Source organism: Carcharhinus amblyrhynchos, chromosome 3 (assembly GCF_965287045.1).
Source record: "Carcharhinus amblyrhynchos chromosome 3, sCarAmb.v2.hapA, whole genome shotgun sequence".
In the NCBI taxonomy this organism is placed as follows: Eukaryota; Metazoa; Chordata; class Chondrichthyes; order Carcharhiniformes; family Carcharhinidae; genus Carcharhinus; species Carcharhinus amblyrhynchos.
Genome location: NC_137326.1, coordinates 10,138,756 through 10,164,673, shown reverse-complemented (window position 1 = coordinate 10,164,673; position 25,918 = coordinate 10,138,756). Strand labels below are relative to the sequence as shown.

Here is a 25,918-nt window from a genome sequence, read left to right as displayed (position 1 = left end):
TATTTGATGTTGGACATCTCTAGTTGCCGTTTCTTGTGGTAATGCAATTTCCGTGAGTCTGCAGGGCCAAGAAACTCAGCTTTGAAGAAATCTTTAGTTGAATTTGTTTTTAATAAAAAACAGTTATGTTGGATTAATTGGGGCTGTTTATGCTGGACACAAAGTAGTTTCCTATCCACCAGAGAAAGCCTAACTCTGCATTATGTAACCTACACATAATTTTTCAATACATCAACCAAGATATCAACACAATGTCCAACAAAATAAACCTCAAATTGAGCTGTTTACTCCCAATTGCATTAATAATACAGAAAAATAATGAACTTGATAGATGCCAACATACAGACACAGAATGCAGTTCACTTCTGAACTTTTGACCAATGACAGAACATACTGCAACTGCAGGCGTTATCTGAAAGAAACACACTTACCTACGTGGGGACAGTATAACGTTTCACGCTTCTATCAACAAGAGTGGATTCAGTACATTTGGTCAGAGACACCATGACTTCTAACTTGCACTTTTATGGACGAATGACAGTCAATTCCTACGGTGTTGGAATGAACAACACACTCTATTCTTGTCTAGTATCAGTACAAGATACTGACTTAGTGAACTTTCAAATTCACAGTAAAATATCAAATTAGTGGTTGTGTAACTTGAAGCTGTAACAAATGTTTCTAATGCTTTCAAGTGAATTTTTTTAAGACTTCAGGAGAAATGTCAGTCTTACTACAAACACAAGTTAAGGTAGCAGGAGGTTATGACTGGGGGCCACTGGTTAGGGTGCTTCAGAACATGGATGTTTCCATTTCTTTGCTGAACATCCCTTCAAAATTAAGGTCCTTGGACATGAGTTCCTCTTCAACTTCTTCTAAGGCCCACTGATGATCCGTGATTTCCAAAGCTTCCCATTCAGCCTACAGAATAAAAGACATGAAACACACAATATTAAGTATTAAATTTCCCCCACTTTTGTTTTTGCATTGCATCCCAACTTTTGTTTTCTTCCCTTTTCAGGTTTGCCAATTCTCTCTTTGAAGTGTTCATGTGTAGGGGTGGGGGGGGTGCACAAATGCCTAACAGACTACTTTTAGCCATTTTTCGCAAACAAGTTAATGATGGCACGCTCCTTGAATACAGAACATAAAAGCTTCTCACTTGTCCATGCACTTTTCTCACCTCTCCATGAACAATTTTCAGCAAAAGCCATTTGACGGTGATCAAGAACAGAAGGTGAAATGTACTCTCGCACAACTGTTGGTACAGTTGACATCAAATAACTTTGCACAGATAAATCCTGGGATTTTATCTTGATGGTTCCATGTTTACATTTGAACACGAGATCCTCAAGAACCAAGTCCAATAATTTTGTTTCTCAGTCTTACTTTCAACATTGGAGAATGTCAATCTCCATGCTCACCTGATGAAGAAGTCAGACTCTTAAAGCTAGTGCTGCCAAATAAACTGTTCGACTTTAACTTGGTGTTGTGAAATTTGTTACTGTGCTTACCCAGTCCAATGCCGGCATCTCCACATCAATCTCCACAGAAACAGAAATGAACTGTCTGCAGGCATGTTCTGGGATGAACGCGTTACTCACTGAAAGCCCTGTCTTATAAACTTCTACTCCTTTCCTGCCACAAATGCTGCTACAATTCACCTACCATTTTTGTCACATTTGGTGAAGTTTCAATTTTGTACCATCTGTTAGGGAGACATGTCTGCGCACTGGGGAAGTGCAAAATCATTGCCAACACAATCTTTGCAGAGATCACCACAGCCATTCTCAAAGTTCCTAATGGCAACAAATCCATTCACTGCCACAGCTCAATGGAAGATGTGTTGAAATAAGGTTACAAATGAAACACAAACAAATTTTAAGAAAAAACCTAAAAATTATTTTATATCTCTTATTTTCCAGATGGATCACCACCTCCCCAGTTCCAAAGTGGCAATGAATTTAGCTCAGGACAATGAACAATGGATATTTCCTATATTATAGAATATATAATTAAAATGTATGTAAAGTAGCATACCTTAAAAGCTTTATTTGTATCAGGAGGCATTGCCATGGCAGCACCTGTCATCTGCTCTTGCATAACTCGAGACTGGTCTGCAGCTGTAAAGAAGTTTAAAAAAAAAGGATAATTTGAATTCACTGGATTCAAAGTCAAAGTGAAAAAAAAGACAAAACCACTTAAAAGATCTGATGAGGAAATGTTTGTGTTTTGCTCCATTCATTCCAGAAACATATACACCTTATATAGCAAATTGTTCTAGGCAAATATGGTTTATTTGTCATGTGTTGTGAACCCCTCAATCAATAAGATGCTTTCAAAATCAATTTAATTTTTGCAGCAACCAAAAATCTCTCTAAAAATTGGCAATTTGTGAAGTGACTAAGATGTGGAATTGCCAGCGTTGAACTGGGGTAGGCACAATAAGCAGTCTCACAACACCAGGCTAAAGTCCAACAGGTTTATTTGGTAGCACGAGCTTTCGGAGCGTTGCCCTTTCATTGAGTCCTCACCTGATGAAGGGGCAACACTCTGAAAGCTTGTGCTACCAAATAAACCTGTTGGACTTTAACCTGGTGCTATGAGACTACTTACTGAGGTGATTAAGTTAGTCGTCTTTAAAAGTAAAAGAAATTCTTGCTAAATTATCAACCCACATCCCCAACTTGCAATCAGAGTGTAAATAAAAAAGACTGACATTCTACCTTTAACACACATCGGTATACACCAATGACTTAGACTCAAGCCCAAAGCTATATCTCCACTCTTCCAAATAATTTGTTGTTGAACACAAATACAGAACTGAGGCTCCACAGTTTACAGGCTGCTTCATTACTTTCCCTGCTGGTGCAATCAGATTATAATCACTAACCGATCACTTCCTGCCTGAAGGGAGGGCGAATAATTTGGTTATGTCAATTGTTGATAGAAACATAGAAAACAAAGGTACCATTGCTTGTTGACCCAGCCACTAATTTTCCATCATGTGTTCCAGACCAGAAAAGTGGAAGATTGAGTTTGGAAATTCACAATTTATTGAATATATGTTTGCAAATCTGCAGCTAACAGTTATGCCATTGTTTTGGAATATTCTAACTGGTATCTGGTTAAAATCATTGGTTATATAGCAAATTTTCTAAACCCTCCCCCCCCCAATTTTACCTCTTCCTCAAACCATTGATTTGCATTGTTTTCAAGTGTACGAGTAAGAAACTTGCACTTAAAAATCAAAATTTCCTATTTTATCATACACAGCCAAGTCTGGTCCCATTCTCACACCATCCACATACTTTCCAGCTGGAACCCTGCCTGATTTATTCTAATCAGTGTGGTTGTTGATGCCAACCTAGATCAACAAACCTAATCCACAACAGGAACATAAGGCCAGGGCAATTATCTACTTCTAGATTCCAAAATTGGCTCGTAAATGAGTGAGGTGTTGGGGGTGGGATGGCAGTGCAAGAAGAGTAAAACATCATCATTGTTTCCTCAGCCTTCACTCCAACTGACGTTACACCATGAGTATGGTTCTACCCCCTCCCATACAGCAAATCATATTAAGTTTCCATCAGATGCCCTGAACTAAATATGATCTTTGTGGGATTTACTTAGAACATATCCAAATGTTCTAAGTGCACAGAATTATCAGTCTGACTCATACATCAAAATGCTATCTCTGTTCTTCATCCTGAAAACAGGAGATAATACAGCTATTTATATCAATCGGATGCAAGATCTCTCCAACTCACAAAGGTCAAAAGTTGAGTTTTATTGATATTCAATCTGAGCAAATAATTGCGGCAATTTTCTGAAATTTAATTTCAAACTAAATTAGAAGCATCTCACAATAAAGTACAACACAAAGAAACAGCATTTTATTTTTAACTTGTTTGAGTTTGTGTTACTCTTTTTTTCCCCTTATTCTTTCATGAGATGTAGATAATGCAGACAAAGCCAGCCATTTATTGTTCACTCCCAATTGCCCTAGAACTGAACATGTCAGAGGGCAGTTAAGAGTCAAGTGAGTCTGGAGTCACATGTAGGCCAGACCAGATGGACGGCAGATTTCCCTCTCTCAAAAATGTTAGTGAACCAAATGTGTCTTTACAACAATCAATGACAGTTACATGTCACCATTCTATAGATGCAGCTCTTGGGGCTAAAGAGATCAAGGGGTATGGAGGGGAAGGCAGGATCAGGATATTCAATTTGATGATCAGCCATGATCAAAATGAATTGCAGAGCAAGCTTGAGGGCCAAATAGCCTACACCTGTTTTTATTTTCTATGTTTCTATCACTGACACTAGCTTTAAATTCTAGATTTATTAATTGAATTTAAATTCTACTAGCTGCTGTGGCAGGATTTGAACTTATGTCACCACAAGATTAGCCTGGACTTCTGAATGTCGAGTGACATTATCACAATGCCACCATCTCCTCTTAAATACTAAATATCTTGCATGGTTTTACTCTCATATCCTGTTGTGTAGAAGTTGCCAAAATGTTTTTGGTGATGATATGGAACACTGAAGCTTCAGATTTCAAAGTGTGCCTTGAATCTTTATCTGCAATATTCCTTTCACTCAAAATGTTAAATTATGAGTATTATAAACTAAAACATGGGAGGAAAAGGCCATAAAGGCTAAATGACCTATCCTTGCCCATTACAAACATCAGAGGCTGCTTCTGCTGTTCAAAGCATCTAAACCTCCTGATTCAATTACAAACTGGTAATTATTTTCCATTATCTAATTTGCCTCTTGGGGCGGGGGAAGGCAAAACATGTGTAGATAGAAAACAGAACTTGTACTTTGAGCTCAAGCTCTGAGAGATGTCTAGGAACAAATGTTAATTGTCACAGAGATTCAAAGTGGAATTGCGTTCCAAACACTTTCTCCCAAACACGCAGGTTAACAAATCAGCCTACTGATACAGTATATGACTTTGCTTGTGCAGAATCAAGGTTGTGCCAGAATTTACCAGTCTTTGTGCCAGACTTTGCTTGTGCAGAATCTGAGAGTTGGGGAAGGTGAGATTAGCAATTCAGCATGCATAACCTTATATCCTTGGCTACCTAGGCATTTCAGTTTCCTTTCAGTCTTATTCAGGCCATAGAGTATGCAACTAAAATAATTAACACCATTAAGATACATCTGCATCCTAAATGCTCAACTGTTCTTTAGAGAGGTTCAAATGGGCATTTAAGATCCATGGTGTTACTTGAAGAACAGCAGTCTGCTTAATGTTTTGGCTTGTGATAACAATTAATTCAGACAACCAAACATAGATTCATAAGCACTTTAGCTCACTGCTTGTTTGCATGACTGTTGTGCACAAAACAGTCACTATGTTTGGCCTGCATGACACACCCAAGCAGTTACCTGCATGCAAAAGCTTTTGGAACAGTTTCAAAAGATGTGATAATGCGCTGTATAAATACAACTTCTTTCTTTAGTACATATTTGCATTTCTTTTGGCAAATTGTAAAATGATACGAACAACCTGTATATCATCTCACTTTGAAATGTGTTTCAGTATAAGGCTTCGTGAATAAGAACATAAGAACATAAGAAATAGGAGCAGGAGTAGGCCATCTAGCCCTTCGAGCCTGCCCCACCATTCAATAAGATCATGGCTGATCTGTCGTGGCTCAGTTCCACATTCCTGCCCTCTCCCCATAACCCTTAATCCCCTCTCTTATCAAAAACCCATCAACCCGCGTCTTAAAAATATTTAGCGAGGCAGCCTCCACCACCTCAACGGGCAGAGAATTCCAGAGATTCACCACCCTTTGAGTGAAGAAGTTCCTCCTCAACTCCGTTCTAAACCGCACCCCCCTTTATCTTGAGGCTGTGCTCCCTAGTCCTACTGTCCTTTCTGAGCAGGAAGAGCCTCTCCACCTCTATCCTATCCAACCCATTCATCATCTTATACGTCTCAATGAGATCTCCCCTCATTCTTCTAAACTCTAACGAGTACAAGCCTAGTTTATTCAGCCTCTCCTCAGAGCTCAACCCCCTCAACTCCGGCATCAGCCTAGTAAACCTCCTCTGCACTCCCTCCAAGGCCAAAATATCCTTGCGTAAGTACGGCGCCCAAAACTGCACACAGTACTCCAGCTGCGGTCTCACCAATGCCCTATACAGCCACTGAGATTAGGGAACACCTACCAGCTTCAGTCTCCACAGGCTGCTGACGAAACACATAAGTGTCTTGTTTTTCAAAGACTATTAGAGAACATGGAAAACAGTTCCATAATTACCTGGTGCATTGCTTCATAACTTGTATATGAGAATTGTACCATGTATTTCTTCAAATTCAAAAAGAAAAACTAGCATTTAGATCATATATCCCTTAAACTTCTTTGAAGTAGTGTGACTTATACAAAGAAACATGGTATACAATTAGATGTGTGGGTTAGGTTGACTGGTCATGCTAAATTGCCCTTTAGTGTCAGAGGGACATAGGGTGATGGGGATAGGGCCCGGGTGGAATTATTGTCGATGCAGGCTCAATGGGCTGAAAGGCTTCCTTCTGCACTATAGAATTTCTATGAGTTAGATATATCAAGATCCTAGGAACAGCAACTGGATGAATGGCCAGTTGTTTCTCGATGGTGTTGGTTAACGGAGCAATGTTAGCTAAGGTACAGGGATCATTGACGCTTTTCTTCAAATGATGCCATTGAATCCTTAGCATTTACCTGACTAAAGAACAACAGCTAGATTGTAATGCACTGCAGGGCTACAGCACAACTTAGAGGTTCAGATGAGAGTCAAAGATCTCAGTACATAAACCTTTAGAACTAAATTGTGATGGAGCCCATAGCTCATTCAAGCCCAACTGTTATTTTTGATCTATTCCCAGTGTTACAGTCTGAAAAGATGGATGGTCCGTCAGGGTAGTCTTTAAAACACAGTACAAGATGCAACAGAAAATCCAATTCCTCCAAAAAAAAGCAATCGAAGAATATATATAATTTCAGACTCTTCTCCGTTACCCTCAACCAAATAAAACAAGTCTATTTTTATTTCTTGCTCTTTATGGATTCACCAATCACCACATTGTGCAGATGAGTTGCTTTTGAAATGAACCGTGAATACGTAGATCAACAAGACTTGCGCTTCTTTCCTTGTGGGGAAAATGTATCACTTCTATTCCATCTTCTTTCTGCACATCCACCGCCACACCACCACCTTCCCCCCCACCAACACACATTATGCACTCATCAAAACATAATGACTAAGCGGTTATGTTTACCATTATCTTGTCCCAGGAGTAAAGAATACATGCTTCTGAGTCCAAACACATTCAGGAAGTACCACGATGCAGAGCTTACCCTAAGTAAAAACAAAAAACAATGTAATATTAGTTTGAAGGAATAAAAACATGTTAGAAGTAAACATGATAATGTTCCTCCACTCTCAATTTTGTACATTGTTTGCTACGGTAGACATTCTCCTCCAGTCAAGATGCTGAATGTTCAAGGATTATCAAGCATATATATTTTTCCCCGCTTCTACATTTTGCCCCAAACAGTAGCAAAAATTTGTTCAAACTCATGCAGCCTAAATCAAATGACACATCACTCGTGTTTTTAATTTTTTTTCATTTTCACTAGATTCGTCACCAAAGGGCAGCTCACGCTCAGGTATGGCTTAATGGGCGATGGTTGCTGGCTGTTCTATACCTGGCACAAACAAACAGTTATTTGTGTTGATGTACTTACTGCTATATTGGAGCAAGCTTTTTTCCTATTGGCAAATAGCATCTAAGTATATTATGAAATCATAAAATCCCTTCAGTGCAGAAGCAGGCCATTCGCCCCATCGAGTCTGCACCGACAGAGGTAACCACCCAGACCCCAATCCTGTAACCCCACATATTTACATTGCTAATCCCCCTAACTTATATCCAGGGGGCGGGGGGGGTGGGGGGGTGGGTGGTTTTAGGCATGCTCTCCACGGATGCGGAGAGCCAGCTGGATGTCTTTGGGCATGATGGTGACTCGCTTGGCATGGATGGCGCACAGGTTGGTGTCCTCAAAGAGCCCACCAAGTAAGCCTTGCTGGCCTCCTGCAGGGCCATGATGGCCGAGCTGCAGGTCGGTCTTGAAGTCCTGAGCAATCTCCCACACCAGGCACTGGAAGGGCAGCTTGCGGATCAGCAGCTCGGTGGATTTCTGGTAGCGGCGGATCTCCCACAGAGCCGCAGTGCCGAGCTGATAACAGTGAGGCTTCTTCACTCCGCCCGCGGCTGGAGTGCTCTTGCAGGCAGCTTTGGTAGCCAGCTGCTTGCGGGGAGCTTTCCTGCCAGTTGACTTGTGCGCTGTCTGCTTGGTTCTGGCCATCTCTTCAAACGCAGTAACTCAGAAACTCACATCCTGGGACTCTAAGGGCCAGTTTAACATCTGCCTAACCTACACATCTTTGGATTGTGGGAGGAAAGAACTCGGAGGAAACCAACGCAGTCTTGGGGAGGAATGCAAACTCCACACAGACAGTGACCCAAGGTTGGAATTGAGCCACCTTGCCACCCTATCTTTCCACACTGGTGGTTAAGGACTATAATTCTATCACAGTAGATACACTGAGAGAGCCTATCACTTCTGCACACCGCATGGCAGCACCATGGTTAGCACTGCTGCCTCATCTAGGGTCAATTCCGGCCTTGATTGACTAGGTGCAGTTTACATGTCTGTATGGGTTTCCTCCCAAAGTCCAAAGATATGCAAGTTAGATAGTTTGGTCAAACTAAATTGACTTTTGTGTTCCAAGCTGTGTTAGGGGGATTCGCAGAGTAAATATGTGGGGTTATGGAGATAGGGCCCAGGTCAAATGCTGTATTGGAGAGTGTATGATTTGATCACAGGGATAGGGAGTAGGGATTCCATGATTTTTAAAATTCTGCTGATAACAATATCCATTTACAAAGATCTCACAAAGATCAACATCAAGTATTCAATGAAAAGGATTAGATCACAAAGTCTGAAAGTGGAATTGAAATGATAGACCTTGGAATCATTAATATAAAACTCATGCGGATGTTAATGGAGTATTGAATGACCCAATTGATCTAACTTCCATTAAAAAATCAATAGAGCTTCTAAATCTTCAGCAGACTGGAGTCTCAAGAGTTTATGACTCTTGACTTGCAGTGTTTATGAATGTCTATTCTGCTTTAATGGATGTTTATAGTACTGAATAAATCAGTATCTAGAGGAGAGTATGAGAGGAGATTGAAAGCAGTGAGAGAGTGGAATGAGAAATCTGAGCTCTTGAGGTGACGTCAGGATTCAAGTGTGGCATGGGCAAGTGGAAACAGCTGATTGGATGAGAATGGTCTAAGTACTTCCTACTTTTATTGCTTATAGTTTGTAATGTTTTTATTTTATGGTTTATAATTTGTAAGGGCTATGTTCCATGGTCAAACAAAGACCAGGGAAGAAGGGCCCGAGAGTAGTTGATATTATTTGATTTTGAGTATCTTGCAAAAGGTTTAATATAAAGGGGCAAGTCAAGGCAGAAGAGCTCATTGCCATGGCATGCTCCTCCTACTCTATGTGGGAATCTGGGAACATTTTCAAAGCCTAGGGCCAGTATGAATGCAGGCAGTGTCTCCAGTTGCAGCTCCTGGAAGCCTGGGTTTAAGAGTTGGAGGGATGGTTGGGGACACTGGCGCATCCATGTGTCAGACAATACTGTCGATACTATGTATATAGAAAGGAGTGCAGAGAAGTCTCAGTTGTAAGGGGAATAGATAGATGTTGTATATCCACAAACGAGACTCCAGAATGGTATGTTGCCTTGCTGATTCAAGGGTCAAGGATGTTTCAGAGCAGCTAACGGACATTCTGGAGGGGGAAGGTGAACAGCCAGTGGTTGTAGTACACATTGGTACAAACCACTTTTGCAAAAAAGGGATGAGGTCTAAAAAGCAGAATATAGGGAGTTAGGAAGTTGCAACGTGGTGTTCAAAATTATTACCAGTGCCACATGCTAGTCAAAGCAGAAATAGCAAGATGAATATGTGGCTGAAGAGATGATGCAAGGGAGAGGGTTTCAGATTCCTGGGAATTGGGACTAATTCTAGGGGAGGTGAAATCTGTACGAACTGGAAGGATTGCAATTGGGCAAAACCAGGACTGATCGTTTTTGTATAAATGTCCTAACTATTTGGGGGTTGTGATTTTTAACAAAAAAACCCATGGTTTGCATGAGCAGATTCAAATTTACACACAAGTTTATTCTAGGAGCTCTTGTCCACACAGAGTATAAACTGGGAGTAAAACAGCAACCTATGGCAACATTCTAATGATGTCACCATCAAATCACATGATCAGCTCTTAAAACAATCTGCAACCTTTTAAATATGTAAAAATGTCCGAGGAGTATTTGCTAGAATGACTGGAAAGAATTTAAACTAAAATGGCAGGGGGATGGGAACGAATGCAAGGAATCAGAGGAGGGGGAAATCAGTGTTAGTAGGGAAATAATGTTGGCAAAACTGATGGAATTGATAAATCCCCAGGACCTGATAATCTACATCCAAGAGCACTTAAAGAATGACCTAGAAATAGTGGACATTGGTCATCTTCCAAGATTCAATAGACTCTGTAACAGTTATTGCTGATTGGAGAGTAGCTGATGTAACCCCACTATTTATAAAGGCATGTAAAAAGAAAACAGGGAACTATAGACCAGTCAGCCTGACATTGGTAATGGGGAAAATTTGAGTTCATTGTAAAACAGTAGCAGGATCAGACAGACAGCATGGGTTTACAAAAGGGAAATTATGCTTGACAAATCTACTGAAATTCTTCAAGAATATAACTAGTAGAGTGATGAGGGAAAACCAGTGGATGTGGTTTATTTGGACTTTCAGAAGGCTTTTGGCAAGGTCCCACCGAAAAGATTAGCATGTAAAATTAAGCATGTGGGATTGGTGTTGTTTATTGAGATGGATGGAAAACTGGTTATAAAGCAAGAAACAAACAGCAGAAATATACGGGTCTTTTTCCCAAATGGCAAGTGGAACTAGTGGGGTAGTACAGGGATCAGTTCTAGGACCCCAACTATTCACAATGTATATTAATAATTTAGATGAGGGAACTAAATGTAATATCTCCAGACTTGCAGATGACACAAAGTTGGGTAGGAGAGTGAGCAAATACATGGCAGATGTAGCGTGATGCAGATAAATGAGAGATTATCCATTTTGGTAGCAAAAATCAAGGAAGGCAGATTATCTGAATGGCTATAGACAGAGAGGGGAATATGCAACGAGCTTGGCTGTCCTTGTACACCAGTTGCTGAAAATAAGCACGCAGGTACAGCAGACAGTAAAGGCGGCAAATGGTACATTGGCCTTCAGAACAAGAGGATTCGAATACACCCGAGAGGGGATGCCTTGCTGCAGTTATACACGGCCTTTGCGAGACCACACCTGGAATATTGTGTGCGGTTTTGGTCCCCTTATCTGAAGAAGGATGTTCTTGCTATGGAGGGAGTGCAGCAAAAGTTTACCAGACTGATTCCTGGGTTGGTGGGACTGAAGTATTAGGAGAGATTGAGTCAGGTAGGATTATGTTCACTGGCGTTTAGAAGAACGAGGGGGGATCTCATAGAAACCTATAAAATTCCAGTAGGGTGCTCCCGACAGAGGTCAAGTCCAGAACCAGGGGTCACGGTCTGAGGATACAGGGTAGACCATTTAGGATTGAGATGAGAAGAAATATTTTCACCCAGAGTAGTGAGCCTGTGGAATTAGCTATCACAGAAAGCAGTGGAAGCCAAAACATTGTATGTTTTCAAGAAGGAGTTAGATATAGCTCTTTGGGCTAAAGGGATCAAAGGATATTTGTGGGGGGTGGGGGGGTAGTAAAAGCAGGAATAGGTTACAGAGGGCTGATCATAATCATAATGAATGGTGGAGTAGGCTTAAAAGGCCGAATGGTCTACTCCTGCTCCTATTTTCTATGTTTTTATGAATGGCTAGCATTCAGGGAAAATTATGATTCCCTTTCATGTGTTCCATCTATTGTGAAAAGGGAGTATTTTAAGACTCTCTTGTTACTCTCCTTTTTATTCCAGGTTTCACCATCGATGGTCATTCCTTCAGACATTATGGCCAGAGTTTTATAACTGTCCCCAAATGTCTGTTCCTTAACTTTTAAAACCTCTGACCCTTCTCTTTAAATTTCCACATCTCCTCTTCCTCTGTTTCTCTTTAAAATACGCATGCACTTCTAAAGCATTCTTGATTCAAGGAAAAAGCTTTACAGGAAATGACAAAAGATGCATACTGAGCAAGAGAGGCCTAACAGCAGAGATGTGCAAAATGAGCATTTTAGGGAGAGAATTGTACAAGTTGAAGGCACATTTGAAGGAATGTCAACTTAAAGTAAAAAAGTTTATTTTTAGTTACAAGTAAGGCTTACATTAATTCTGCAATGAAGTTACTGTGAAATTACTCTAGTTGCCACACTCTAGCGCCTGCTCAGGTCAATACACCTAATCCGCGCATCTTTCCGATTGTGGGAGGAAACCGGAGCACCCGGAGGAAACCCACACAGACACGGGAAGAATGTGCAAACTCCACACAGACAGTGACTCAAGCCAGGAATCGAACCTGGAGGAACCTACCAAGATAAAATGTAGGGAGGCACTGCAAGATTTGATAATAAGTACAAGACTCAAATCCAACAGGCTCCTTTTTTAATATTCACTTTTGGGTCCATTAATACAGTGAATGATAATTAGCTTATCGCCCCAGAAAGTTCCATTTCTTAATTACATGATAACGTAAGTGGCTTTTTAAAAGTAACACCTCAAGTATGGTGCAAAAAATGATTTTCTAAATGTCAAGGTTGTGCAACATCAGCAATTTGTTTCAAAACAAATAAGAAAAAATTAATGACGGAATAAAAACATTAGCTTGTTATGCAAAATCATGCGTTGGCTGGCCTTTGGTACATCAAATCAGTAATACGTGCTAAAGGGGTGGAACCCTGTTCTAATTCTCATGAGTACTTTCCAACTTACCAGGAAGCATCCAGTGAGAGTAGCTCAATTCCCTGCTGTAACATAGGCTTAAAACGCAGCGTCAAGGGAAAGGGAACTTTGGCTATAGAGAAAAGAAAGTGCTTTAGTATTTGCAAAAACATTCCACATTCCATTTCCTGAACAGATGCTTAACATTTAGACTGTCTCTAGATTTCTATTTGTGGTACGATCTACAATTGTAGATTTCCTTTGTATTAATAAATAATAAAATTAATGTCACTAAGACAATGCAACAGAATTAAATCAATGCTGGAACAACTGCACTATGAACACAACAGTAATTGCAGGGAAAATGTAAATTTAAATCAAGATGGTCAGAGGGAAAGCAAATGTAATCCCTTTACTAGTTCCTATAAACTAAAAGGTCCTCAAAATAAATAGGACAGAACACTCCATGTTATTGAGTACACAGAACAGAGATTGAAATTTGGGACCTGAAATTACATTGTCAGGCAGTGAATAAGAAATTTTCTTCTGCAAGTTTTAAATATGACTTAAAATTTGTATTTATTAGAATTGTATTTTTTTGTGGGATGTGGGTATTATTAGCATGGAGCATTTGTTGCTGATCCTTAAATTGCCACTGAACAGAGTGTCTTGCTCAGCCATTTCCGGGGGCACTTAAGAGACAACCATTGCTGTCAACCAGGTAAGGATGGCAGATTTTCTTCTCTAAAAGACAGAGAAGAGGGATCTTTACAACAAATGATGGTAGTTTCATGGAAACTGATGTCCAGCTTTTCGATTCCAGATTTAGTTATTGAATTTAATTTCCACCAGCTCTCGTGAACTTGAATTCGCCTCCCCCGAGAATTCACCAAATACTCCTGGATTCCTAGTCCAGTACCATTACCACAATACCACCATTTCACTTAAGTGAGCAATTATGGAGGCAATAAGCCAAGTAGGGTTTGGTGTGGGATATGGTACAGGCAAGTTGATTTTGGACCAGTAATGGGTTTATGGAGGGTAGAGACAAAAAGCCAACAAAGACGTTAGAGAAACCCAAGTGCAGATGTGACAGAAACATGGATAAGGGTTTTGGCACTGCAGGCTAAACTAGGCGCAGAAAAGGTTGTAGAGGTTGAAGTAAGTGATCTTAGTGCATGCATGTACTGGGTCAAGTGATGCAGTGATTACAAGGGAATGGAATTTTATAGCTTCAGTCTTCCCAGCTGGTGGAATTTTTTTTAGTAATATTGGTAAAAGGAGGTCACCTATTTGCAATTGATGCTTGAACAAAAGTATCAAGTTTACACACAGCTTTTCTTAATAATTAATTTTAGCTTCCACTCTTTCACAGTGTATTACTTACTGGTAACAAAACCAGAGAAGGTCCAATTAATCCAGCCACCAATGAGGATCATGGGAAGTACATTAGTTACATTGCCTTTCATCATATCCATCACCATAGTGGGGTCTGAAATATAAAATTGGAAAGTCATATCTTTTTTATCGTAAGCATTGCAACAACTCTTAGTCGGGTACCATTTCTATCATATTTACTAGCCATGTTGTGACCTTAAACCAGCAAGTCACCCATGTTAAACAGCAAATTGTTTTCCCTTCAGATACAAAAATAGAAACAGAAAGTTAGATGTGAAATTCCTATGCCAAGCACCGTCTTTGGTTGAAGGAAGTAGAAGAATATTTTTTCCCCCCAACTTCAGCCATTCACTTGGAGATGCATATAAGCAAAATGGACTAATTCATGCTCAGATTTTGTATTTTCTGGCAGTTGAGAGTAGGGGACTGAAGAAAGAGAATGGACCTATCTTACATTCACCTTTTCCCCCATCAGTTTTGACAGACCAGCTAAAACGGGGAAATGATGGGTGTGAATCAACGTTCTACAATTTCACATTAAAACTTCAGAGTAAAAATTTAGGCTGCCGTTCCAGTACCATACCGAAGGAATTCTGCAGTTTGTCACACGAGACATTAAACCAAGGCTTCATTTGTTGTCTCAAGAGGACACAGAAAATCCCAATGCACCATTTTGAACAGGAGCAAGCGAGTTATTGCCATGTCCCAACTTGATCTGACAAGCAGCAAATCTTAAATGCTCTGGCCATCATCACGCTGCTGTTTGTGAGAACTTACTGTGGATAAATTGGCTGCTGCGCTTCCTACATTTTAACTGTGTCTACACTTCATAGACTGTAAAGCACAATTTGACGTCCCGAGCTCATGGCGTTATATAAAAACTTACAAAAACGTTTGTATTCATTACAATGTGATTGCACATTAACATGCTGCATCAATTTTCCCCATCAAAGTCCATATATTTATCAATCCAGCTTTAACACAAAAACAAATGTGTATTGCATTTCCCCCACCCATAACAAAAGAACACTGTACAACTGGAGAAAACGGGAGGGACCACCATCACTTCTCATGAAAACAAGTGTTTCTTCACAAACCAGGGAGAGTCTTTTGTTGCAGTCATTACACAAAACATACAGTTTTGACTACTCAATACCTGAAGGCCACAACTGCAGGAGAAAGTAGGTGCAGAGTGAATTTCCTGCACATATTCCCAGTCACCAACAAATCTGCCAGCAGATTACTTTCTGTAAAATGTTATTTTTGACCACGTAAGTAAATGTATAATTATCAGTCTTTTACAACCCCACCTTTAACTTTGCTTATTCTACAACTTGGTGACAGGCTGTTCAGGGTGTTGGTTCAGGTGCCAGGAGAACACTCCCAGTCTTTTTAAAATAGCTCTGTAGGATCTTTCAAACTGACCTCCATTTGGATCTCCTATGAAAGAGACGACATATCCTCTACACAACATGCAAGAGGAAGCAGAACACATTACCGGTCATGGGAGAGGGTGGAACAACTTTTCTTTTGGTCTTCTTGAAAAATCCATCATCTGGGTTGTTAAAATAATATTTCCGTGTTAGGAAGGACTGGAATATTAAAAATAGGAAATAAGATCAAAATGAATAGAAATTTTTGAATTTAAAGACAGAAGAAAAACAGCTGGTTAGAAATACACAGAATTGAATCCAAATCATAAGGAAACTTGAAGACAATATCAAGATTTTGATATAGATCTGGCAAAGCAAAATTAAAAGGTAAATAATCTATTCCCACTTCAGACAGCAAAATGGTACATGATTCATGAAATAAAATCAGGCATGCAAACCAACTGCCCCTATTGATGCTTTGTGCCATTCAATGAGCTAATCGGCTCACAACCACACATTAGTCATCCAAGGGTTGAAAAGTTGTAAGAGTTACCTGTTTTGGAATATATCTGCCATTTTCTCTCAGAATTCTACTTCTGATCAGAACTTGACTGCAAAAAGAAAACAAATCGATTATCTTTTAACAGGCTAAGTAATTGCACAGGAAATTGAAGCTTTGCCCACAGGCTAAAATATCAACATTTGTACAAGTCTGATCACTTCCTTTGAAATTGTCAAGGGTTTTTGCACTTATTTCACGAGTTTCAGTTAATCACCAATTTACTAAACGGTTATTTCTCTTCCTTTTATTTTGAAAAAAGGAAGCAATTTGACAGTAGCATCAGATGTGACTGCAGCAGAATTTGATGGCGTGTATAAAAAGAAGATACAGAGATTGGTTTTGGGGGCCATTCTGCAGGTCCAACTTGCTTCATGAGTGGCGTTACTGTCAGCTGTCCAAACTATTAACCTTGAACCGAAATTCTAATTGTTTTCAGTTGGTGTAGGCTCCATCCAGTGGTTATTCTGTGCTACTTTTGCACTACGTCTCAGAGCATAATTATAAGAAATGCTATACTGTTGTTAGATGCACATCTTTACATTTACAATTTATTACCTTTTAAGCATTGGATTTATTCTACCCTTAAGCCTCTGGACTCCAAAATTCCCTCTGGGAACATTACTCTGACTCTGATGTCTAGATTTAAGTTTTGTTAGCATGATCAGATGCACCCAGATATGTTTCTGTTAATTACCAACTGGAATTATCTACACCTCTGCAGGATTTTCTTCTATGAATTGTGGTAGTGCTTCAATATCAATTCTTGTTTCAAACTTTTGCTATCAAGTGAATTTATTTAAAACAACCAAACAAGTCAGAGCACCATTCCTCACTGTCTACTGAAAGGAAACCCAATGCTCGCAATCTCTAGATAAATTCCTATCGACCGAAAACATTAATTTGTTTTCTCCACTAGTGGTGATAACTCATGTTTCTGCCATTTTTCTCTCCCTACATCTCACCTTTTTGCCTAAACTGATTCTGAGAAAAGAAAATGCCACAAATAAATACCCAGTGGATCTGGTGGCATTTCTACTAGAGAAATAGGGAGGCGACGTGTGCTCCCAATGAGCTCAGGCCACCACCTCCCAGCCCCAACACCACCACTATCCGAAAAAGGTATCCTTCTTCCTTTCCGACTTTTCACCTGAGACCGCTCAAGTTTGTATCTTTCATTCCACCTTCCCCAGCCGCATACTATTCTGGCAATGTGGAAACAGGCCTCAAGTTAAGGGCTTCAATCTGCTTAAGAGTGGCTGATGCTATACATGTATACTGTATTATGGGGAACTGCTGGAGGATGGGTTGTAAGGGACTACATTAGCTCCACCCCTACTTTACTTACCCCCACACTGCTTCAATCTACAGATCACCAGTTGGGGAAGGTCATAAAATTCCCTCACAAACAGTCTGCAAAGTGAACATGCAAACATTTGACAGATGGAGTATAACGTGGGCAAACGTGAATGGTAGGAAAGCTGAATATTATTTAAATGGAGAGACTGTCGATTACAAGAATTTGGATGTTCCTGTACATTATAGACACAAAATGTTAGCTGCAGACACAGTAAGAAAGCAAACGGAATGTTGGTCCTTACTGCAAAGGAATGGAGTATAAAATTAGTGAAGTCTTGGTACAACTGTACGGAACCTTAGTGGGAAAACAAAATACAGTGTACACTTTTGGTCTCCTTAAGCAGGGATTTACTTGCATCGGCAGCAGTTCAGAGAAGGTTCGCTTTGTTGATTGCTGGGATGAAAGAGTTGTTATATGAGGAAAGGCTGAACCCATATGCACTGGAGTTTGGAAGAATTAGGTGATCTTATTGATATATACAAGATTTTGTGGGCGTGTGATAGGGCAGATGCTGAGAGGATGTTTCCCCATGTGAGGGAAATCTAGAACTGAGGACAGGAGCAGAAAGTTTTTCTCTCTGGTTATGAATCTTTGGATTCACAGAGCTGTGGATACTGAGTCATTGAATATAGTCAAAGCTGAGTTGGACAGAACCTTGAATTATAAGGGAGCTCTGGGGAACAGTCAGGAAAGATTGTGGTCAAGAGTGAATGAACCTAGAATCTATTGAATGGCGGTGCAGACTCCTGAGGATGTATGGCATATTCCTGCTTCTATTTCTTACATTCTTTTGGAGTGATGCAGTTTGCTCTCAACTATATACATGTAGAAATGGGTCTGAACTATAATGTCAGTGACATATACATCAAGGATATTGTTAGGACAATGAAGAAGCTCCAGAAGATGTGCTGGCTTTGTCTCTACAGGACACCAAGGCCAATTCCTACTGTTGCCCTTAAACACTACAAGAGCTTCATGGATAGAATGCTTCAGCTCCACACCAGGTAGTGGATTTACCAACTAAACCAGAGGAACTTGTACAATAGTGTCTGGATATATAGTTGTATTGCCTGAGGTAGGCCATTTGGCCCATTGAGTCCATGCTGATAGATTGTAGAGCAATCCAGTCAGTTATATTCTCTCACTTTATTCCTGTAAGCCGACAAGTTTATTTCCTCCAAGCGTCCATCCAATTATATTTTGAAATCAATAACGTCTCTGCTTCCCCATCCTTACAGGCAACAAATTTCAGATCATTGTCACACGCTGCATTACAAAATGTTTTCCCTCCCAGCCTCCCCCAACTGCTTGTCCAAATCTCTTCTAGCCCCTGCTCCATCAGCTAATGAAAACAGATTTTCTTTGTCTACCATATCTAAACCTGTTATAATCTTGCACACACATCAAATCTTGCCTAAATCTCGTTTATGCCAAGGAGCACAACCCCAGCTTCTCTAGCCGAATGGCAATTCTTTCATTGCTCACAACCAAACTTTTACACTTCACCCTCCCAAAACCTCCAACTTTGAAAACTCATCAAAATCCTCCTCCAGTCCAATAAAAAGAAACTCTAATTTTCACTCTCTTTTCATAGTTGTAACTTTTTGGTCTATGTACAATTCTAACACATCATTGCAAGTCTGATCTTTGCCTTTTATAATCCTGCAGTCAGAAAAGCACCCAATATTAAAATTTTATCCTAATCAATCTATTGTACAAATTCAACATCACTTCCTTGTTTTATACATTCAATGTCGAGGTGTAAAACTCAAAATCTTATCTGTCTAAACAAAATGCACAAGTCTTAGCACTAATTCAGAGATCAAACCATTGTCCCCATCCTACCAATCAAATCACACCCACCTTTTCCATGCTCCTTGCCCCCATACCCATCTTTCTTTTAACGTAACGATAATCCCATCAATACCATGGTAGGTCTTCGAACGGTTACACATCTTATTCAATTTTCCTTTCTACTGGCTGCAGCTGATCAGGGATCAGTGCTGGGCCCACTATTATTTGTCATTTATATTAATGACTTGGATGAGAACATAGGGCGCATGGTTAGTAAGTTTGCTGATGACCAAGTTTAGTGGCACAGAACATAAGAACATAAGAAATAGGAGCAGGAGTAGGCCATCTAGCCCTTCAAGCCTGCCCCGCCATTCAATAAGATCATGGCTGATCTGTCGTGGCTCAGTTCCACATTCCTGCCCTCTCCCCATAACCCTTAATCCCCTCGCTTATCAAAAACCCATCAACCCGCATCTTAAAAATATTTAGCGAGGCAGCCTCCACCACTTCAACGGGCAGAGAATTCCAGAGATTCACCACCCTTTGAGTGAAGAAGTTCCTCCTCAACTCCGTTCTAAACCGTCCCCCCCTCCCTTTATCTTGAGGCTGTGCCCCCTGGTCCTACTGTCCTTTCTGAGCTGGAAGAGTCTCTCCACCTCTATCCTATCCATCCCATTCATCATCTTATATGTCTCAATGAGATCTCCCCTCATTCTTCTAAACTCTAACGAGTACAAGCCTAGTTTATTCAGCCTCTCCTCATAGCTCAACCCCCTCAACTCCGGTATCAGCCTAGTAAACCTCCTCTGCACTCCCTCCAAGGCCAAAATATCCTTGCGCAAGTGCGGCGACCAAAACTGCACACAGTACTCCAGCTGCGGCCTCACCTGTGCCCTATACAGCTGCAGCAAGACCTCCCTACTTTTATATTCAATCCCCCTCGCTATGAAGGCCAGCATCCCATTAGCCTTCCTGACCACTTGCTGTACCTGCAGGCTGGGTTTTTGCGACTTCTGCACAAGGACCCTGTGGTCCCTCTGCACCGTTGCCTGCTGCAGTTATTCGCCACGTAAGTAATAGTCCTTCCTACCATTATTCCTACCAAAGTGGACCACCTCGCACCTGCCAACATTAAATTCCTTTTGCCAGTTCCTGGCCCATTCGCCCAGCCTATCTAGATCCTTCTGCAGACTCTCCACACCCTCCGCGCAATTTGAAGGAAGTTATCGCCAATTGCTACAGGATCTTGATCAGTTGGGCCAGTGGGCTGACCAATGGCAGATGGAGTTTAATTTAGGCAAATGTGAGGTGATGCATTTTGGTACATTGAACCAGGGCAGGACTTACTCAGTTAATGATAGGGCGTTGGGGAGAGTTACAGAACAAAGAGATCTAGGGGTACATATTCATTGCTCCTTGAAAATGGAGTCACAGGTGGACACAGTGGTGAAGAAGGCATTCGGCATGCTTGGTTTCATCGGTCAAAACATTGAATATAGGAGTTGGGACGTCTTGCTGAAGTTATACAAGACATTGGTAAGGCCACACTTGGAATACTGTGTGCAATTCTGGTCACCCTATTATAGAAAATTATTAAACTAGAAATAATGCAGAAAAGATTTAGTAGGATGCTACAGGGACTTGATGGATTGAGTTTTAAGGAGTGGCTGAACATAGACTGGGACTTTTCTCTCTGGAGCATAGAAGACATAGGTGACCTTATAGAAGTCTATAAAATAATGAGGGGCATAGACAAGGTAGATAGTCAATATCTTTTCCCAAAGATAGGGGAGTCTAAAACTAGAGGGCATAGGTTTAAGGTGAGAGGGGAGAGGTACAAAAGTGTCCAGAGGGACAATTTTTTCACACAGAGGGTGGTGAGTGTCTGGAACAAGCTGCCAGAGGTAGTAGTAGAAGCAGGTACAATTTTATCTTTTAAAAAGCATTTAAATAGTTACATGGGTACAATGGGTATAGAGGGATATGTGCCAAATGCGGGCAATTGGGATTAGCTTAGGGGTTTTAAAAAAAAGAGGGTGGCATGGACAAGTTGGGCCGAAGAGTCTGTTTCCACGCTGTAAACCTCAATGACTATGACTCTATGCATCAGCAGTTTTAGAATTCCACCAAGGCTCAATGCTTCACACATGCCATGAAAATGAAGAAACAAGGTCTCTTATGTGGTGATAAAGCAAATAGAAGTATTAAACAGACAGTATTGGAGAGTGAACTTTGTTAAATCCTGAATGCAGCAAAGAAAAACCAAATTCCTTTGAAAAATTAAGGTGCAATCAAATCAAGTCTCACTTGTACTGGCACGAAGGTGCCAGGGTGATTGGATTCTTCAGCCATCACATGAAACCAAGTGTTTGAATGTTTTAATCTGACTGATGTTAAAAATCTCACTACAATATCACAAGAGAAGAAGGGAATTGCTCTGGTGTCTGAAATCGGACAAATCAAAAGATCATTCATATCATTGTTGTTTACGGGACTTGCTATTCCCAAAATAACTTCTACATCTGCTGACATAGCAACCACTGGGCCTTCGAGTAATTAATTGGATGTGTAGTGCATTGAAAGGCACAAGGCACTAAAAAATAAGTATGTGTTTATTTTATGTTGCACCAATCTAACCTTTGTAAGGTGTCATACAAGTATCTTTCCATCTGCTTAGTACAGCTTTCATAAGCAAGAGAAAAGCATTAAAGTATCAGTGAAAAAGATGTTGAGAAGCTTTGGAAGTTAGAGAGAGGTAACAAGGCAAAGCAGTTCAAGAAGAAAGTCAGAGAGAACCCATTTAAATAGAAGACAAACAAGATTAAAGTTTAAGTTTATTTATTAGTGTGACAAGCAGGCTTACATTAACACCGCAATGAAATTAATGAAAATCCCCTAGTCGCCACACTCTGGCGCCTCTTCAGGTACACTGGGGGAGAATATATCTAACTGGAATGTCTTTCGGACTGTGGGAGGAAACCGGTGGAAACCACACAGACACGAGGAGAATGTGCAGACTCTGCACAGAGCTGGGGAAATCATGTAAGGCAGCGGTGCTAACCACAGTGCCAGCATGGCACTCTGTCATCTTAGTCAAAGGAACAATCATCTTAAATCAAAGGAACAGAATTTACAAACTGATTACTTGGCTAATTTCCAACAACATAACGTGGAAAGATTTGGTGTAGGCACTGTGATTGAGAATCTTGGACAATGGAATCAACCAATCTTAAGTTGTTAAATATTGACAGGTGTAGACTTGGATACCACAGCAATTCAGAGGGGACCTTGCAGATGATGATATTTCCATGCAGTTTGCTCGAGGTCTCATGCATTTGCAAGGTGCCTTCGAAGGATCACTGTGGTTTTGCTGCAGCACACCTTGTAAATGGTACACACTGCTATCACCATACTATGAGTAACAAAATTATGGATAACTGGAAGTGTGAGGTGATCAAGGGATCAAAGGAAAAGCAATTGCTGAGCAAGTATGCAGTTTGATGGAGGCGTCACTGTCAGTGCAAGTGCATTGATGAGGTGAAGTAACAATGGATACGTCAAGTAATTAAGTACTGGGGCACAACAGAGTTAATCAGGTAGCAGTAGCAAGTCAGTGAAAATATAACACCCGTCATGCTTTTACAGATCATGAAGAAACATTTAGGTCAGTGTAGTTTTAAAACATCTTTTAGAAAATAATGGAAAACTTATTCTTACTGTTGCAAGCTTATATTCAGTAGATGTACACAAAGATTTTACATTTGACACTTGATTTAAAAAATTGCTAATTCCCAATGTACATTGGACAGGAATTTTGATAATAAAGAATAGTACAATTGCTATCAATGACGCTGGTTCACCAAATACCCATTTGCCAAACATCATTAGCAGGTGGTGATAGAACACAAGCCAACAGCTCCGCAATACAACAAAGAACAAAGCTGAATGGCCTTCTTCCGTCAGGAAAAAGATACAAAAGTCTGAGATCACGTACCAACCAAGTCAAGAACAGCTTCTTCCCAGTTGCCATCAGACTTGTGAAAGGACTTACCTTACATTAAGTTGATCTTTCTCCACAACCTAGCTATAACTGTAACACTACATTCTGCATTCTCTCGTTTCCTTCTCTATGAGCGGTATGCATTCTCTAAATAGCATGCAAGATCAATACTTTTCATTGTATACTTACTAATAAATGTGACAATAATGAATCAAAACGGAAGCTGACTGCTAATGCATAACAAATAGGCTTGTATCAATCACAAATTCAACTGGAGAATACATCAGCTCCAATGACCCTTGCTATTGGTTTCAGCGGGTGCTGTTTCTTCCAACTCAGGGAATGGCCTGTTTCCTGAATAAACCCAAGAGGGAAAATATTTCTGAAATGACAATGGGTGCAATATAAACACTGGTCATTCATTAAAGGTTACAGCCCACTGTTCAAGGAGAAAATTAAGCTCAACGTACAACTGTAGTTATACATTTAAAAAGATCCAATGGAACTTATCGCATCTTAGGGTGAAAAAAAAACAAAAAGATTTGCCAATTTCCTCCAGAAATCCTGGACCATAAATTGTCAATATATTTAATTCAGAATGTAGCAGAACTAGATCATCTAAGTTAAATGTCCTAAACATGATTTAAAAAATTCAACATACACAATTTATTGTGACGCACAAACAAGTACTGCTCATACAACACTGCAATAAATTTTACACAGCTGTAAACCATCAAATAAATGGAGGGTGAGCAGAAGGAATAGTGCAATTCCAGTCAGTGTCAATTATCATTTACTTTTGTCACCAAAGCATAGCGAACACAGTCAAAGACTGAAGTACAGCTTCTTCCCAGCTGCCATCAGACTTTTGATTGGACCTGCCTTATATTAAGTTGACCTTTCTCTACACTCTGACTATGACTGTGACACTACATTCTGCACCCTCTCCTTTCCTTCTTACTTTGTATAGTACACAAGAAACAATACTTTTCATTGCATGTTAATACATGATAAATAATAAATCAAAAGTTCATCTCCGATGCAGGCTAACCCTAACCCTCCTCTATACAGTGCTACAGAACTGCTCCTTTCTTGACAGCCTCCTGAAACTCTTTTCCGTTTGCTTCACAATGGGCGGCACGGTGACACAGTGATTAGCACTATTACCTCATAGCACCAGGAATCCAGGTTTGATTCCCAGCTTAGGTAATGTTTATGTGGTATCTACACATTCTCCCTGCATCTGCATGGGTTTCCTCCCAAAGTCTGAAAGATATGCTGGTTGGTTGCATTGGCCATGCTAAATTCTCTGTGTGTACTCTGAACATGCAGAGTGTGGCAACTAGGTATTTCCACAGTAATTTCATTGTAGTGTTAATGTAAGCCTACTTGTGACACTAACAAAATAAAATTTAAACCCTTCCACTGTACACACTATGTGTAGGACTGTTCCTTTATAAATAGCTGCCCAAAATGTTGCCCATTTGTCTAACAGGCAAAAAAAAATGAGCCTGAAATAAACTGAGTTTCAATTACTGAGGATCAGGATCTCCAAGGATATGATTCAGGGACCAGCTAAACTCTTCACTTCAACCCCTTTCACACACACAGCAGATGACATTCAAATGTCAGAAATGTGAGCGGAAATAACACGATAGAAGTGACTTAAAAACTGCAATCACTCAGACGAGTTTAGGGCAAAGAGTTAACAATGTGAAACCAGAGACACCCAATGAAATATGAATGATCTCTGACAATCTGCTCTGGGAGAGAAGATGGTCTCCATGGAGATGGGGCCGGTCCTTGGGTTTTTTTTTAAACTGTGGAGAGTAAGCTGCCTACCTGTCGGAAACCTGCTCCTCGGTGAGCTTCTTATCGCTCTGCAGGAGGATAGAGATGTAATGCCGGATCAGGCCCACGAAGAAAGTGATGAAGACGATGGGCAACACCACCCAGAGCCTGATGTTGGAATCCAGCAGCAACTCGGGCTCCGCCATCTTCCGCCGGAAATGGCGCCGCTCCGCCCTCACGCAGCGTCACGTCAGACGTTGATGACGTGTTTACGTACTATCCGACGTTCAGGCTGCCGCCCACGTGCCAGGCCCCGCCCACCCTGCAGCATGGTACTGACACATGTCCCCACAATGGCCAAATGTTTGAGAACTCGCATTCTTTTTCATTTGTGCTGCAGGCTAATTGCCAAGAGTTTCCCTCCACCGACTTTTGCAAACTGACACATTCCAAGGGCCATTTGATTTGGTTTCTAATTGTTACATGTATTGGGATACAGTGAAAAGTATTGTTTTTTGTGCTGCACGGTAGAGTGAATGGGGAGAAGAAAACGAGAGAGTGCAGAATATAATGTTACGGTCATAGTGAGGGTGTAGAGAAAGATTGACTATATAATAGGTCCATTCAAA

General features: G+C 40.5%; 1 protein-coding gene across 1 annotated transcript; it reads right to left on the bottom strand.

Annotated features, from left to right (window-relative positions):
- Positions 1 to 264: 264 nt before the first annotated feature.
- Positions 265 to 25,501, bottom strand: emc3 (ER membrane protein complex subunit 3). Its single transcript, XM_080218842.1, has 8 exons — positions 25,341 to 25,501; positions 16,339 to 16,396; positions 15,911 to 16,004; positions 14,402 to 14,506; positions 13,066 to 13,147; positions 7,283 to 7,362; positions 2,041 to 2,123; positions 265 to 921 (listed from the first exon to the last, which is right to left on the bottom strand). The coding sequence occupies exons 1-8, from the start codon at positions 25,493 to 25,495 to the stop codon at positions 793 to 795; spliced, it is 786 nt and encodes a 261-aa protein (XP_080074968.1). The 5' UTR covers positions 25,496 to 25,501; the 3' UTR covers positions 265 to 792.
- Between the last annotated feature and the right edge of the window lie 417 nt (positions 25,502 to 25,918).